At 45.2% G+C, this 17,792-nt stretch overlaps 1 protein-coding gene across 1 annotated transcript in view; it reads left to right on the forward strand.

Annotated features, from left to right (window-relative positions):
* dock5.L (dedicator of cytokinesis 5 L homeolog) overlaps window positions 1–17,792 on the forward strand; it is a 74,402-nt gene that overhangs the window by 23,167 nt on the left and 33,443 nt on the right. The window contains exons 5-19 of the mRNA XM_018253480.2: window positions 319–415; window positions 592–740; window positions 1,821–1,956; window positions 2,205–2,362; window positions 10,213–10,294; window positions 10,509–10,638; window positions 10,724–10,796; window positions 10,884–11,026; window positions 11,304–11,429; window positions 11,529–11,653; window positions 12,373–12,471; window positions 12,775–12,847; window positions 12,989–13,092; window positions 13,712–13,883; window positions 14,357–14,454. Coding sequence (XP_018108969.1) covers window positions 319–415; window positions 592–740; window positions 1,821–1,956; window positions 2,205–2,362; window positions 10,213–10,294; window positions 10,509–10,638; window positions 10,724–10,796; window positions 10,884–11,026; window positions 11,304–11,429; window positions 11,529–11,653; window positions 12,373–12,471; window positions 12,775–12,847; window positions 12,989–13,092; window positions 13,712–13,883; window positions 14,357–14,454 — 1,765 coding nt within the window. The remainder of the gene's footprint in view (window positions 1–318; window positions 416–591; window positions 741–1,820; window positions 1,957–2,204; window positions 2,363–10,212; window positions 10,295–10,508; window positions 10,639–10,723; window positions 10,797–10,883; window positions 11,027–11,303; window positions 11,430–11,528; window positions 11,654–12,372; window positions 12,472–12,774; window positions 12,848–12,988; window positions 13,093–13,711; window positions 13,884–14,356; window positions 14,455–17,792) is intronic.

Genomic DNA, 17,792 nt, shown 5'->3' on the forward strand with positions numbered 1-17,792 from the left:
GTGTAATGCCTTGGATTAAGTGCCCTTCCAGTAAGTGTGTATACAGGTGGATATTGGTTCTTTTGTTCACTTTAGTTGCATCTAGGATGCAGTATCCACATAAAATAGGTGTCCCTAGCACCCATTTTTTTTTTGCACCTTGCCCACAGATGATAAATGATGGTTACTGAGATTCACTGACTTGACAATGACAAGTCAACCTTTAGTCACCCCTGCCTCTCTAATCCCTACATGTATTGGATGCAGTTTCTGATGCCATATCTAGTATAGGTAAATCTAAATTTCTGATGCCATATAACACTGGTTTCTATTTTGCAGGCTCCATGATCAGGCAGTGCCCAGTGAGCTGCCCTTGGTACAGGAGCTTACTGCCACCCTGCGAGAATGGGGAAATCTCTGGCACTCTCTCTATGTGGTAAGTTTCCTATCAAGAAAATCTGTGAGCTGTAAAGAAAAGCCTAGTAACATATTTTAACTCCATCTGTTGGAGCATGCTGGGAAGAATAGGCTATCAGCCTTTGGTTGCCGGGGAAGCTGGGAAATGTAGAACATGGCAGCTGCATGGCTTAATATATAATATATTTTTTTTAGCACAACAGTCGGCTGCAGTTCAGCCAGATACAAGAAATGCTGTCCCTACTGATGGAATGGCGCTCCCAGATCTTGTCTGGAACCCTGCCCAAGGACGATCTGGCTGAACTGAAGAAGAAAGTGACAGCAAAGATAGACTATGGCAACCGGTGAGGAGCGATGAACTGGGGAAACAGAAATGAAACAAGAGCAAGTTGGTTGCTTAATCATTATATTAGGAGGCATTTGGTGCTAATTCTTAGCAGCTTTTTAATTAACCTTCATTTTATCTTTTTTTTTTTTATAGTTTTTTTTTAAATGAATTGCCTTCTTTCAAATGGGGGGGTCATTGACCTCATCAAAAAAAACATATTCTTTGTAAGGCTACAAATGTATTTGTAGACTTAATACTCCTCTTTTTATTCAGGCCCTCTCCTATTCATAATCCACTCTCGTATTCAAATCATTTGGACCCTAGCAACCAGATGTGTAAAATTTCAAACTGCAGAGCTGCTGAATAAAAAGCTAAATTAGTCAAAAAACACAAAAATGGAAACCAGTTGCAAATTGTCTCAGGATATCACTCTCTACATCATGCTAAAAGTTAAATTTAAGGAATTGTTCCGTATAAAAATAAAAACTGGGTAAATAGGTTGTGCAAAATAAAAAATGTTTTCAATATAGTTTATTTATAAAGGCTGAATGTGTAACATAATAGCCCGAACACTACTGCCTGCTTTGCAGCTCTCTTGGTTTCCACTGATTGGTTACCAGGCAGTAACCAATCAGAGATTGAGGGGGGGGCGGCACATGGCTCATAACTGTTGACCTGAATCTGAGCTGAATGCTGACGGTCAATTGCAAACTCACTGAACAGTTATGTCCCATGTGGCCCACCTTCAAGTCGCTGACTAACTCAGAGTTAGAGAGCTGAAAAGCAGGAAGTAGTCTTCTGTTATGTTAGATGTCCAGTCACTCCAGCCTTTATACATTACATTTTTGGCTAACTGACTATATTAGAAACATTTTTTATTTTGCACAGCCTATCTATTTACCCAGTTTTTATTTTTACACTGAACTGTTCTTTTAAAGGTGAACAACCCCTTTAATCGAGAGAAATTGTGTTCATGGAGCTGATGTAGAGCCTGCCTCGTAGAAACCATTGCCAAAATCTGTTGCCAGCTTTAGTTCCCTTTTAAAGTTGATGGCTATTTCCCCCAGTATATTTACTGTTTGCCTGACCTTTACAGCATCCTTGGGTTGGACCTGGTGGTGAGAGATGAAAATGGAAACATCCTGGATCCCGATGAAACCAGCATCATCACTTTGTATCGCTCCCATGAATCTGCATCTCGGCGGATTGAAGAACGAATTCAGGAGGAAAAGGTAAAGCAGGCACCCCTAAACCTGCAGGCACCCCTCCCAGCATCCCACTCTCAGCTTTTGTCACTTGCACAAACTCGGAGCTTCTGAGACTCTTTTGAAAACTTGCAAAGCAAAGAGTATGTTTGCCAGATGCTATAAATGCCTTTCATTATGCCCGGCACCTATGTGCAAAATAGCCGCATATATTGTGTTTGTATACAGAGATCTGTATAGGCTTTGTGACTCCTCCTTTCTCTTTCCCCTCTCAGTCCCAACTGCAGCCTCTGGATTCTAGGAGTTCTGCCATTCTGCATATGGCCCACACCTACAGTCTCTATGTGAATCTTAAGAACTTTGTATGTAATATGGGGGAAGATGCTGAGCTGCTCATGAGTCTCTATGACCCAGATGACTCCCGCTTTATCAGGTTGGTGCGTGAGTTCTCTGTCCATACAGTTTCAGTAGACAGGGAGGATGAATGGTAATCCTTAAATCCAAGAGAGACTTACTCATCGTGGCTGAGAATCTTATATCCCTGGAGGACTATAGGAGCATAAATACGACAGGAACCATCACGAAAATAAGAATTTAATATAAGCTTCCTCATACTAAAGTAAGAAACTTTATAAATACAGTCAATTACAAATTCTGCTTTGTTTCTGAAATAATCAAGTTTATCTTCACTATTCCTCTCTCGGCATCTGTTTCTCTTCATTCTGTCTTCATGCAGCAGTTGGGTGTCAGATATTCATTGACAGTTCCAATATATCTTATAGGGGGCTCCTTTTGCCTAGAAGATGTATTAGAGCTCACTCTTTTAAAATCACCAGACATCATGTCTCTCTACATGCAGGATTTGTGCAAAAGGCAGATATTTTTTTAGATTTTGTTTGTACTGGAATCGGTTTGCGTGAGCTCTAATACTGACACCCAACTCCTGATGCTGAGAGAGCAATAGTGAAGATAAACTTGATTATTTCAGAATTTTTAATTGTTGTATTTACTATGTTTCTTATTTCAGTATGATGAAGCTAATATTATATTTTTATTTTTGTGATAGTTCCCATTTAGTGACCCAGTCTGTTATGGCTGTTGTGCATGGAGGAAGTACAGAATTGCTTGGAATCCATCTTTGTGTACCTGCATGTGTATATATCTTAAATGCTTTGTCTCCCTAAATAATTCACCTTTTAATATATCTTTATTTTAGTATTTTCATTAAAAAAAGGTTTTACAACAACCAAAATACTCTTTCTCTGTCGTCTTAGGGGGACACAGGGAACCATGGGGTTAAGCTCCATCCTCCAGGAGGCAGGACACTTGAAATTAATTAATTAAGGGGCGTGCCCTTCAGGCTTTACCCCCTACACTGTACCTTCCTATTCAGTTTTTTAAGTGTCCTGCTCCCGGGAGGTTGGACCGACGTGTGATTCCACGTTCAGCCCATGGCTGATACACGGGGTGAGGCCTGAAAGCAGGGTTACCTGTCTTTAAATAGGAAGCCCCCTACGAGGTGAAACACACCGGGGTCACTCTCTAGCTATTGCTATATCGACCACCCAGACGTTGCCTGCACTGACTGATTCAGGGCAGAAGGCTTGGCCGGTGTGGGGGTAAGTGGCACATCGCCTGTATTTCTGCAGTAACGTTGCCTTATGGTTTGGGGCCCCCCCCTACTGGGCTACCCCCCCCACCCCTGGTGGGGGCGACCCCCCCCCCTTCCCCCCCCCTGCTCTCTCTCCCGCTCCAGCACCTGCTCTGCCTGCTCCTCGGCTCCTTCTGGGTGTCCTGTCCTTATCCTTCTGGGTCTGGCCGGTGTTGACGCGTCTATTGCGCACTCTGGGCTTGACTCTGGAGGGAGGTGGACGGGTCCGTTGCGCCTCTCTGTGGTCCGTCTATCAGCGCAATGAAGTGGAACGCAATGCGTTCCACTTCCTCTGTTCGCCGGCGGCCATTTTCTTTGGCGCGAAAGTGAGCGCCTGTGCGCATGCGCGCACGGGTTGGAACGCAACTTGCGTTCCAGCGGCCATTTTGGAACGGAGATCCGAAGGGAGAGCAGCAGGCAGCTACTCTTTCTGTCTAAAAAAGTCTGGAGGTGATTTAGGCAGTGCCCCTCTCTCTCTACCTTCCTATTCTATGGCAGAAGGTAGGTCAGTGGGACTGTTCACAAGGGCAGGGGGAAGAAGCCCTTAACAGCACAGGTGAGATACCTTGCTTGCTCAAAATGCCAGAAAAAGTTTCCAGGGGGCCAGGCTGAGCCGCTTTGTGGGTCCTGCTCCTTGGAGCAGGGGGATACTACTGCTCATGGGGGCCTCTCAGCTGCGTCAGCTATGACTGCTCCGCAGACGGTTTCTCAGGATTTAGACTCTGGAGCTGCAGCAGAGCCTCCTCCCCCTCTATGGGCAGTCCAATTATCTCAATCTCTGGCATCATTACAAGGGTTGCCTGCCATTGCAGATAACCTTGGAAAGGTTCTTGTTCAGCTTAGCCATAGAACTGGCGCCAAGCGTAGACATGTGAACGACGCAAGAGGGGACACTGTCAACTCTGCTGTGTCTGACGAATCTTCCCCTGAGCTCCACTCTTCTCACTCTGAAGGTGAGGTTGGATCTTCTGACTATTCATCCGCAGATGAGGAAGAACATCAGGATGAGGGAAAGGATCGTGACAGTTTTCATGATGTAGACTGGATTATTAAGGGTGTCCTTGAGGTTCTTAATATATCCCAGAAGCCCAAACAGACAGGAGAGGCATCTAGCCTATTCAAGAGGCAACATAAGTCAGCTGTATGTTTCCCAGAAAATGAACAACTTCAAGGTTTAGTTCAGAATGAGTGGAATTCCCCTGAACACAAGTTTCAGGCGACTAAAAAATTCTCTAAATCATATCCCTTTCCAAAAGAGCTAGTTGATACTTGGTCTAATCCACCATCAGTTGATGCCCCAGTGTCTAGACTGTCAAAGTCCACCACATTACCAGTTACTGACGCAGCAGCATTTAAGGACCCTTCTGACAGAAGGCTAGAGGGGTTCCTTCGTGCAATTTACACCTCTGCAGGGTCGGCTCTACGCCCTTGCCTGGCTTCAGCGTGGGTCTCCAGAGCCATACAGGCATGGTCTGAGTCGCTTGCCAAGGACATTCTAGACGGGGTTCCCCGACAGGAGTTGTTATCGTCGGTACAGACTATTGCTGAGGCATCTAGTTACCTTTGTGACACCACCCTTGATACTTCACAAATTACTGCCCGGACTTCAGCATTGGCCGTAGCAGCACGCAGAACATTATGGCTCAAAAATTGGTCTGCGGACCTTAGTTCCAAAAAGTCACTCACTTCTCTGCCGTTCAAGGGACATCGTCTGTTTGGAGAAGAACTGGAGAAGATTATCTCCCAGGCGACGGGGGGGGAAGAGTACCTTTCTCCCACAGACCAGAGGCCGAGCATCCACCTCAAATAGAAGGGGGAAATTTTTTCGTGGCCAAAGTGGCAGATTTTCAAGGCGTAACAATTCTCCACAAAGGTCCCACTTTCGGGCCAAAGTCGGTGAGAAAGGCCGGCCCGCTTGGAAAAACAACAGGCCTCACAACAAATCCTCAGGGGAGAAGCCCGCCTCAGCATGACGGGGCATCACCTCCGGAATCGTTGGATTGGATAGGGGGCAAATTACTTAGATTCCGGGAGGAATGGATGAAGCATTCTTCGGATGCATGAGTCACAGAAATAGTGACAGAGGGTTATCATTTAGATTTCTCAAGCACGCCACCCGGAAGATTCCTCATGTCCAGAGTCCCCCACTGTGCTCAGAAGGCTCAAGCCTTTCTACAATGTATAGAAAAGTTGGAGCGATCCGGGGTAATCAGTCCAGTACCAACCAAAGAGACATTCTCCGGTTTTTACTCAAACCTTTTTACAGTACCAAAGAGGGACGGTTCTCTCAGACCTGTGCTCGACCTCAAGGGTCTCAACAAATTCATCCGATCAGTACGGTTCAAGATGGAAACGTTGAGATCTGTCACTCGAGGGATGGAACAGGGGCAACTGATGATGTCCCTGGACATAAGGGACGCATACCTGCATGTTCCAATTTGGCCCCCCCATCACCGCTACCTACGATTTGCCTTCCAGAACAAACACTATCAATTTATGGCACTCCCATTCGGATTGTCGTCCGCTCCCAGGGTTTTCACCAAGTTGATGGCGGTGACAGCTGCAACGTTGAGACTGCAGGGGATTTCCGTGACCCCCTATCTGGACGACCTCCTGTTAAAGGCCAGTTCAGAAACGAGGGCCAAGGAGCATCTAGACCAAGCAGTTCGGCTACTCCAGAGTTTCGGATGGACCATCAACTGGTCGAAGTCCAGCCCAGATCCCAGTCACAGGATGATATTCCTCGGCCTGGAATTCGATACGATCACACAGACTGTAACATTACCCATGGACAAGCAGGCCAGGATCAGAGATCAAGTTCAACATCTTCTGTCCAGTCAAAGCACGACAGTACACAAGGCGATGCAAGTACTGGGAACAATGGTTTCGGCCATCGAGGCAGTTCCATTTGCGCAAATACATCTTCGGTCTCTCCAAGCCAACATTCCCATGTCCTTGTCACGACAGGCGAGGGCGGAATTACAGTGGTGGATGAGATCGGAGAATCTAGCTGCAGGTCAATCGTGGGCAACACCGGAGTGGATTGTGATATCAACAGACGCCAGCCTCCAGGGCTGGGGGGCAACATGGGACGAGCAGTCTGCCCAAGGGCTTTGGTCTCCAGAGGAAGCCAAACTACCAATAAATATTCTAGAGCTGAGAGCGGTAAAATTGGCCCTCGTCCAGTGGACAGACCGACTCAGAGAAAAGCCCATACGCGTCCAAAGCGACAATGCTATGACAGTAGCGTACATAAATCGTCAAGGAGGGACACGAAGTCGGGCGGCCCTGGCAGAAGCCAGACAGATTCTTCTCTGGGCGGAAAACAACTCAGTAAAATTATCTGCAATACACATTCCAGGAGTGTCCAACACAAAGGCGGACTTTCTCAGTCGGAATCAGCTGGATCCAGGAGAATGGGAACTGCATCCAGAGGCGTTCAATCAGCTGACAGACCAGTGGGGAATCCCCAGCATAGACTTAATGGCTTCCAGAAACAATCGAAAAGTACCAAGATTCTTTGCCCGCCGCAGGGATCCGTTAGCAGTGGGGGTGGATGCCATGACTCAGCGCTGGCAATTCAATCTAGCATATGTCTTCCCACCTCTTCCAATGCTACCAAGGGTCCTCAAAAAGATAAAGCAATCTCAGTTGATAGTCATTGTAGTGGCACCGTATTGGCCCCGGAGGACCTGGTTCACCGATCTGCAGGAGATGTCAATAGAACAGCCGATCCGGCTGGACAGCAGACCAGATCTCCTCCTGCAGGGACCCATATTACATCACAATCCCGGACTCTTCGCTTTGACGGGATGGCTGTTGAAAGGTCCATCTGGCGACGCCAAGGGCTAGATGAAGAAGTCATACTCACTATGATAAAAGCTCGAAAAGCCTCGTCTTCCAAATCATACCACAGAGTGTGGCAGTCTTACCTCAATTGGTGCAAGGAGTCTCATTTTCCATTCCTTGAATTGCAGCTACCACGGATCCTTTCCTTCCTACAAAGAGGACTACAATTAGGTCTTAAGCTCAGCTCGCTCAAGGTCCAGGTGTCAGCCTTGTCAATCCTGTTTCAATCTCGCTTGGCGAATGAAGACTTGATACGCACGTTTCTGCAGGGAGTGGCCCATATCGTGCCGCCATTCCGTACTCCGGTGGCTGGCTGGGATCTCAATGTAGTGTTGGAAGCTCTGCTGGACCCACCATTCGAACCATTGTCTTCTATTTCCGATACATGGGTCACCTATAAGGTAGTGTTCCTCGTGGCGATATCATCGACCAGACGGGTTTCTGAACTTAGTGCCTTATCGTGTGCTCCTCCTTATCTCATATTCCATAAAGATAAAGCCGTTCTTCGTACGCTTCCAACCTTTCTACCCAAGGTAGTTTCAGACTTTCATATGAATCAAGAAATTGTGGTTCCTTCTCTATGTCCGGAACCCAAGAATGAGAAGGAACGCAGACTTCATAATTTGGACGTGGTCAGAGCATTACGATGGTATGTGGACAGATCTAAATCTTTCCGAAAGTCGCAGGCCCTGTTTGTTATACCATCGGGCCCTCGTCGGGGCCAGGCAGCCTCAAAAGTGACAATATCAAGATGGATCAGAGAATCAATCAAGCAAGCATACTCTGCGAAGGGAAGATCGGCGCCTGAAGGACTTCGGGCTCACTCCACCAGAGCAGTGGGAGCCTCATGGGCGTGGCGAAACTCTGCTTCCTTGGAGCAGATCTGTAAGGCGGCTACCTGGTCTTCTGTTCACACTTTCTCTAAATTTTACAAAGTTGACACCTTTTCCTCAGCCGAGGCTGCCTTTGGGCGACAGGTGTTGCATTCAGTAATTAAATAATTTTGCAGTACTCTTGTACATAGTTATAGCTCGCTCCCACCCTGCTGTTTGGGACTGCTTTGTTAAGTCCCCATGGTTCCCTGTGTCCCCCTAAGACGACAGAGAAAACAGGATTTTTGATACTTACCGTTAAATCTGTTTCTCTGTAGTCATAAGGGGGACACAGGGCTTCCCACCCTTGTCGAGCTATTGACATTTGGTCTAGTTTTGTTCAGTTTCACTGTTTACTTTCTGCCTGTGTATTTCGGTGATTACATTCGCAGCTTTGTGACAAACTGAATAGGAAGGTACAGTGTAGGGGGTAAAGCCTGAAGGGCACGCCCCTTAATTAATTAATTTCAAGTGTCCTGCCTCCTGGAGGATGGAGCTTAACCCCATGGTTCCCTGTGTCCCCCTTATGACTACAGAGAAACAGATTTAACGGTAAGTATCAAAAATCCTGTTATTCAAACATTTACTACTCATCCACAATATTTTCTGTTTCTTCCCTATAAATCTCTGTGTCAGTTGGTACCAACATCATAGCAAACAGTTGCTGATTCCATGCCAGTGGGCCCCGATCCAGTTATTGTCTTTCCTTGTTTGCTTCCTACACACTTGGCTTGTGTTGGCCCGGGGACTGATAAGTCATAATGGAGCCATAGTGAACCATGGAGCACAGAGGTTTCAGTGCTTTAGAGTTTTAGACTGTATTTATAGGGCACCTTCATATTCATTCAGCAAGATTGTGTTCTTTCTCTAACTGTACTGAGCAAAGTGAATATAATTAATCATACATATAACAAAAATGTAGGAAGAGCAATAAAACTGGGCCCTCAAAGTCTGTTTTGGTTGCTGGGCTCATTGGCCCCTGACAATAGATAGCATTTTCAGTTGCGGGTTGTAGATGGGCCGAAAGGCAGCTATCTATTGGCAGGTTAAATAAACCAGATGCTTTCCCCAATGGGTCCTTTCGGCCCTCATTATGATCCAGTTATTTCCTTCTTGGTCACGCACATTGGTGGCCTAATTTGGTAAAGATCTCCTTTGATGACCTTACCAGATGCTCAGTTAGAATCTGTGCTGTGCAGGAGTTTATAAGATAATTAGCACAGCATAGCATGGGAGATGTTTGACAGTCCTACTCCAGACCTGTTTCCACGAATCAGTTGCTTATCAGACAGGAATAATACCTCTTAAAAGGGGAACTAAAGCTTAACTAAAGAAGTAGGGCAGAAATGTTGTGCATTTTATTTTGGGCTTCTGTCCCAGTACTTTAGTAGTAAGATCTGTGCCTCCAAAAATGCCCCAGTATCTCCCCATCTTCTTTGCTCTGTGCTACTGTCACTTACCTGAGCTTAGGAACCGAGTCACAGTATGCTGAAAAAGTAATATAATATATTTTATAATATAAATGTCATGACTGATTAGTTAATTCAGATTATTGGTACATGGCAGCACAATTAGCATCAGCATTTAATAGTTAGTCCTGTAGCATCCGCTTATATGACAGACAAATCTAATTTTCTGGTTGGTTATTTGGGATGACCCCTAAGCTTATCTTTCCAACAGCCACTCAAAATACACTGAGCACGTGCAGAGTCACTGACACTCGTAACGAAATCCAAGATGGGAAACTCGTGACAACTTTGAAGCCCTGGATCATTACTACTATAGAGATGCTAAACCTTTAGGCTGCTTCATTAAGAATATAAAATTTTGCATTATATTCATTTTAAGGGTTTAGTTCTCATTTAATGTGCCTTTGCTTGGTATCAATAAAGCCTGTTTGTTGGCTTGCAGTGAGAATTTTCTGGTACGTTGGAGCAGTTCTGGAATGCCAAAGGATATTGAAAAACTCAACAATCTACCGGCTGTGTTCACAGTAAGTTTGGTGCTTGCCAATAAATCCTGCATCCCCGTCCTACCCTTTGCATCATCTTTCAGCCTCTCTTCCTTCTCACTTTCAGGCCAAGCTTCACCTTTTAAGGTGATGCTTCTTCTTTCTACATCCATGCTCTCTGTTATTTGCTATTGACCTCTAAACCTGCTCAGCCACACCACTCAACTCTGACTTCTCAACCTTCCACTTCTCCTAGGACCTCAGCAGTTCAGATTTGATTCGTCCCCGGATTAGCCTTGTGTGCCAGATTGTGCGCGTAGGCCACATGGAGTTGAAGGATGGCAAGAAGCACACATGCGGTCTTCGGCGGCCCTTTGGAGTTGCGGGTAAGGGAGAGTCACAAGTTCAGTGGTATTCTGTAGGACTTTCCAAGTGTCTGCTTATATTGTTAAACTTTGTATCTTTTCTCAGTGATGGATATTTCTGATGTGATCCATGGGAAAGTGGATGATGAGGAGAAGCAACATTTCATCCCTTTTCAGCAGTGAGTAAGAACCAGTGACCTTATACAGTAAGCAATGATTTCCATGTACTGTAGTCTTCATACAGCACCTCTTATATTTACTTGCAGAATGACCAAGGAAAACTACATCAGTCAGCGGCAACTCATAATGTCTCCTCTGATGGCCTCTCGCGCAATAGCGGAGAACGAGCCGCTGACTGCTATCTACAACAAGGTGATCGCGGCCAAAGAAGTCAACCACAAGGGGCAGGGTATGAATCACGTGCCGTAAAAGTCCCAGGAAGCGAACTAATATACCATCTGTCCAGGGTGGGATGTGGAATAATGGAGTCATTGAAACCCTCCTCAACCAATCAGGGCTCTCAAAAATAATTAATTGGTTGTTCGTTTACAAGACCATATGTCTGTCCTTGTGTTGTGACCAAAACGCGTGGGAGGATGTAATTATCATTTCTATCCAACCTAAGTGACACACACAGATGATTGTGGTTTAATTGATGATGCTAAGCTTTGTTGTTATACCCTCAGGACTTTGGATTTCCCTGAAGCTTCTACCTGGGGACCTGACTCAGGTGATGAAAGAATATTCTCACCTGGTGGACAGATCTACTGCCGTAGCGCGGAAAATGGGATTCCCGGAGATTATTCTTCCTGGTAGGTTATACTAAGGTCCTTTTACGAAAAGAAACATTCAGCAGAAAAAAATCATGTGCTTGCAGGAGAACTATTCATATCTCAAACTGATCTTTGCAGGAGATGTTCGGAATGACATATATGTCACTCTAATCCAGGGGGAGTTTGACAAGGGCAAGAAAAAGACCCCTAAAAATGTGGAAGTCACACTATCTGTGCATGATCAGGATGGGACCCTAATAGAGGTAATATTTCACATCCGCATATAACGATATGTATAAGTCAAAGACTTGTGTACTGTGTGTTCATTTAATATGTGAGGCTGTGGCTCATTATCTCAATGCTGTTCTGATGTTTGGATCAAGAGAAATATGTCCCATGTGGACACCAAACCTTCAGTGCTGTTGCGCAATTAATAAGGCCCTTAAAGGGGTGTGGTTCACATTTGTTAACTTTTAGTATGTTATAGAATAGCAAATTCTAAGCAACTTTTCAATGGGTCTTCATTATTTCTTTTTTTTTTTAGTTTTGAGGTTATTTTCTTTGTTCCTCTGGCTCTTTCCAGCTTCCAAATGGGGGTCACTGACTCCATCTAAAAGGGGGCTACACATTTATTGTTGTTGCTACTTTTTATTACTCCTTTTTGTTCAGGCCCTTTCATATTCCAGTCTTTTATTCAAATCAATGCATGGTTGCAAGCACCCTAGCAACCAGATTGCTGAAATTGCAAACTGAAGAACTGCTGGATAAAAAAAATACCACAAATAGTAAAAAATGAGAACCAATTGCAGATTGTCTCAGAATATCAGTTCCTCCATCATACTAAAAGTTAATCAAAATGTGAACAACCCTTTTAAAGTTCTTCATGAGTCTAAATATAGATTATTATTTTATTGCAACTGTTGTAACCAGAGAGGTGATCAGCATTCAGCTCTTTTATAAAAGGTTCCTTTGCAATCCCTAGAAAGCCATACATCCTGGAGCCGGGCATGAGGGCCTTACAGAATATAAGTCGGTCGTATATTACCAGGTGAAACAGCCATGTTGGTATGAGACTGTCAAGGTGAGTGCAGGGTGTCTAGTCTATTTAAGTGTCATATTTTTTATCCTGTTCTTGGTCTTTATTGCCATCTCACATCCTCCTAACTTTCCATACGCTTAATTAAAGAACATTCTCCAAAGCTACCCTTCTCTCTGCCTCTTCTCATTCATTATTTCAGTCATCATAGTCTCCAGCTCTGCTCGTCACAATTTTCTCATAATTAACCTATTACAGATATGCCTTACCCATAATGCACCTGTTGCTTATTTACTTCCACGCATTTCCCATACCCAGTGTGTCTGTTGCCTTATTTTCTCAACACAGGTCTCAATCCCCATTGAGGACGTCAGTCATTGCCACCTGCGTTTCACTTTTCGGCATCGATCGTCGCAGGAATGTGAGCACTTCTTTATTCTCTACCTTTTATTTTAATGTATCGGTATAAACAAGGAGAGAGATGATTTACGTTTACTGTAGTGCTGTTCAATTCCGCAATCTCTCCTGTTATTATTCTTCACCCTCTTTATTCATCTCCTAGCTCGAGATAAATCTGAAAAGGTGTTTGGCATGGCCTTTGTCAGGCTGATGAACACAGATGGAACAACGCTTAGGGACAGAATCCATGATCTCGTTATTTATAAGGTGACAATATTAGTCTTCAGTAGGGCATGGGTGGTGGTGGAATATCTAAAATACTACCCCTATTGTTTTCTGTTCCCTGTTGATTTTAATGGCCTCAGACTGGCAGCTGGTCTCAGGTTTAAAAAGTATACCCTGATCTGGGTGTGGTGGGAGGTTTAAATTGGTGCAGGGTTGTCAGCTGCTTCCCCCTATTGCAATCTAAAATAAGGGCCAGTGAGAAGAGAATTAAGTTCTATTGGAGGTGAGTGAAAAGTGCCAGGATCCCAGGGTACAGCAAGTCCTGTGTAGCTCATTTTCTGCTAGAGTTTACAAAATATTTACATGTCTCTATTACCCTCCTACTTCTCTTGATAGTATGATATATGTTTATATATATATATATATATATATATATATATATATATATATATATATATATATATATATATATATATATATATATATATATTTATTATCACTGGTCTGTTCAAATGCCAGTCAAGTGCAGTCCAGTCAATTAGCAATGACATGAGGTTAGCTAGCAATTTTTGCCTTTTCAGCTTCTTCCCTGGTCTTTGCAAGTTTATTGCCTCAAAATGGCAACATTTTGGATGAGTAATCGACAGTTTGCACTTTGCAGGCTGACAGCAAGAAATCTGATGATGCTAGGCTTTATTTGATGCTGCCGGGTACTAAAGAGGAGGAGGATGAAGAAGGCAGGTCGCAAAGGAGTCATTCGGCTAGTATTACCCCAGCCAAGGACAGCTTCCAAACTGGCACTCTCATCTGTTCCACAAAACTTACCCAAAATGGTGAGGAAATGCCTCCAACCAAAATGCATAAGGTGCTATATTGCTTACTAGAGTTCAGATGATCAGCATATAACAAATATTATGTGGTCTAATAGTAAGACCTTTTTAGACCTGCACAAAAATGTAGACTTCAGCAGGTTTTGAAGAGTGCATTCTTTCCTGGCATATATTCACTTGGCAGAGAATTGATGGTAGCTCTATATTCCTGCTTGCAATTTAAATGAATGGAAACTGCCCATTTCACATTTTCTGGCGTTCTATCACTGGTGTTGACAAGCAGTTTCTATTGGTATCAATGACAGGTGGCACAGAGGAGGGCAGTGGGATGTGCTCCAGAAATACTTTTGCATTCAGATTTTCTTTGTATTAATAGGCATATGTGTACCACCCTATTGAGGGACATGGGTGTCTTTATTTTGAGCCAAGGGCCTGCTGCTTCTTTTGAATAATCTTTTCCTATCTTCCATCCCCAGTGGATTTGCTTGGCCTTTTAAACTGGCGCTCAAATTCCAGGCCGGTCTCCAAAGCTCTACGCAAGCTGATGGAAGTTGACGGGGGTGAGATCATGAAGGTAATTTAAAAGGGACACTGCATTTTTTTTTTAGTTAAGTCTCTTGAGTACTGACGAATACGGATGCTAGACATGGCTTTATGGTATCATTTATACAGGCTGTAAGCAGACTTAGTGGGGTCCTGTTGCTTTATTGCCTTTTTATTGGTGTACATGGCTATTTTTGGCCAGTTACACTTCTAATTGAGGCTGAAAAGAGGGAACAAAATCTGTGCGCAAACTTTTATAGGTACAAGGGAAACCCCCCCCCCAAAAAATGTACATTTCTCTGTGGTCTTAGGGGGACACAGGGACCGATGGGGTTAAGCTCCATCCTCCGGAGGCAGGACACTTGAATAATAATTAATTAAGTGGGTGTGTCTAGGGGCTTAACCCCGCACACTGTGCCATATCATTCAGTTTTTTAAGTGTCCTTGCTTCCGGGAGGATGGACCTCACACAGAGGAGTGAATACTACGGTCAGCTTGCTGACACCCGGGGTGATACCTGAAACAGGATTACCTGTTTCTTTGCCGTTAGCCCCCAACGCTAAGGACGCCACCGGGGTCAAACTCCTAGCCATGAGGCTATAACGACCACCCAGATTCATTCCTACATTTCTGTCAAGAATGGAGAAGGTCTGGCCGGTGTGACACGTGAGTTATCTGCTTACCGGCATAGTGGCTATTGTGGCACCCTGTCTGGTTGATTAGTGGCTGGTAACACTCCTATTCAATAGGACTGGAGTGATCCTCCCCTCTCCCCGTGAGTCTGCTTCGCTCGGTATTACTGAGCTGGACAGAGTGGGCACGCAAAGCATTCAGCTTTCCTACCTCGCAGTGACTGGGAGAACATAGGCGCTAAGTGAGCACAAGTTATTTCGCTCAGTCGGGAGGAACGCAGGCTGAAGCGCATGGGTTTTTTCCTCCATAGCCGGTCATTATGCGCCATCTTGTTTATTCGTGCGCCCGGTGGAACGCAAAGTGCGTTCCAGCGGCCATTTTGACTGCATTACAGGACGCGACCGATGAAGCGCACGGTCCTGTAGCCTGCATAACTATTGAAGCAGCCTACAAACCAGTGGGAACTACCAACTATAGGTTTTATCCCACACACTTGCCTATCTAGCTGAGCGACCTAGGTTCAACATGGCAGAAGGTAGGCAACGGGGATTATTCACGAGGGCGGGGGGAAAAGCCCCCACAACAGCACTGGTAAAATATTTTGCCTGCACTAAAGCAAAGCTAAACTACCAGCTGGCCAGAGTGAGTCGCTCTGTGGTACCTGTCCACTGAGCAGGGTCAGTCAAACTCCCCAGGTGGTGACCATCCCTTACCTCCAGTCCTCACAGAAAGTATTCAAGAGGGTACATCCCAAGGAATAAGAGAATGCCCGTCAGCTGAGCCACCAGCTCCCTTATGGGCAATTCAATTGTCTCAGTCCCTTGCATCTTTGCAAGGATTGCCATCTATTGCAGATAACCTGGGGAGGGCCCTAGAAAAATTTACTCACAAGAGAAGTGTTAAACGTAAACGCCTAGATGATTCTAGATGTGATACTGTTACACACTCACCATCTGAGGGGTCGTCAATAGACCAAGATTCATCGCAGTCTGAAGGCGAAATTCCCCTGTCAGAGGCTTTATCTGACGATGAAGAGGAATCTGACCGGAGGTTGGAAGGTTTTTTTAAGGGCTACATATTCCTCTTCAGGTTCTGCAATTCGTCCCTGCCTGGCCTCCGCTTGGGTATCCAGGGCAATTCAAGCCTGGTCGGAAACTCTCTGCAAAGACATACAAGATGGAGTACCCCGAACACAGCTTATGGCATCCGCACAAGCAATCAGGAAAGCATCCGCTTACCTGTGTGATGCTACACTCGATTCAGCTCAGATAATTGCTCGTACTTCAGCACTGTCCATAGCAGCGCGAAGAACACTGTGGCTTAAAAATTGGTCAGCGGATCTTAGCTCCAAAAAGACACTAACTTCATTACCCTTCAAGGGACAACGGCTGTTTGGAGAAGAACTGGAGAAAATAATTTCCCAGGCAACAGGTGGAAAAAGCACCTTTCTCCCCCAGAATAGAAATAGATCTTCCACATCACATAAACGGGGAAGGTTTTTTCGAGGCCAAAGTGGACGTTTCCAGCGGCGAAGCAATTCGCCACAGCGCTCTCATTTTCGCAACAAAACTAACGACAAAGGCCGAGCCACATGGAAGACCAACAAGCCCCATACAAAGCCCTCAACAGACAAGTCCGTATCTGTTTGACGAGGCACTCCCTCCGGAATCGTTGGAACTGATAGGGGGCAAGTTACTACGATTCCGGGAGGTGTGGACCCACCACTCTTCGGATGCATGGGTCAAAGAAATCATTTCAGAAGGCTATCATCTGGATTTTACAGCCAATCCACCAAGGCAATTTCTAATGTCCAGGGTTCCCTCAAATCCCAGAAAAGCACAAGCCTTCCTGGACTGTATATCCAAGATGGAAAGGACCGGAGTGATTATACCAGTACCTCACCAAGAGAGATTCTGGGGGTTTTACTCCAATTTGTTCATAGTTCCCAAGAAGGACGGGTCCTTCAGACCAGTACTCGACCTCAAGCGATTGAACAAGTTCATCCGATCAGTTCATTTCAAAATGGAAACATTACGTTCAGTCATTCGAGGAATGGAACAGGAGCAGTTAATGATGTCACTAGATATCAAGGACGCGTATCTCCATGTCCCAATATGGCCGCCTCACCACCGTTACCTACGATTTGCCTTCACAAATCGACATTATCAATTTGTGGCACTACCATTCGGCCTATCATCAGCTCCCAGGGTGTTTACCAAACTGATGGCGGTCACAGCAGCAACGTTACGCCTGAAGGGTATTTCGGTGACGCCCTACCTGGACGATCTCTTAATCAAAGCAAGGTCAGAGCAGAAGGCCATGGAGGACTTACAGCAGGCATCCCAGCTTCTGCAGAGCTTTGGCTGGACCATCAACTGGTCGAAATCCAACATACGCCCCAGCAAACAAATGACATTTCTGGGCCTCCACTTCAATACTGCCGCGCAGATAGTATCCCTTCCACAGGACAAGCAGATCAAGATCAGGAGTCAAGTTCAATCACTACTCTCCAACCAAAGACCTACAATTCACAAAGCAATGCAGGTGCTGGGACTGATGGTGTCAGCCATAGAAGCAGTCCCATTTGCACAAATACATTTACGTCCTCTACAAGCCAACATTCTTGCTACGTGGAAGGGAGGCTCATTGACACAACCTCTGTTTCTGTCTTAATCGACGACCGAAGCTCTCCAATGGTGGTTACAACCACACAACTTGGCAACGGGGCAATCATGG

This window comes from Xenopus laevis, chromosome 3L, assembly GCF_017654675.1.
Source record: "Xenopus laevis strain J_2021 chromosome 3L, Xenopus_laevis_v10.1, whole genome shotgun sequence".
Lineage (NCBI taxonomy): Eukaryota > Metazoa > Chordata > Amphibia > Anura > Pipidae > Xenopus > Xenopus laevis.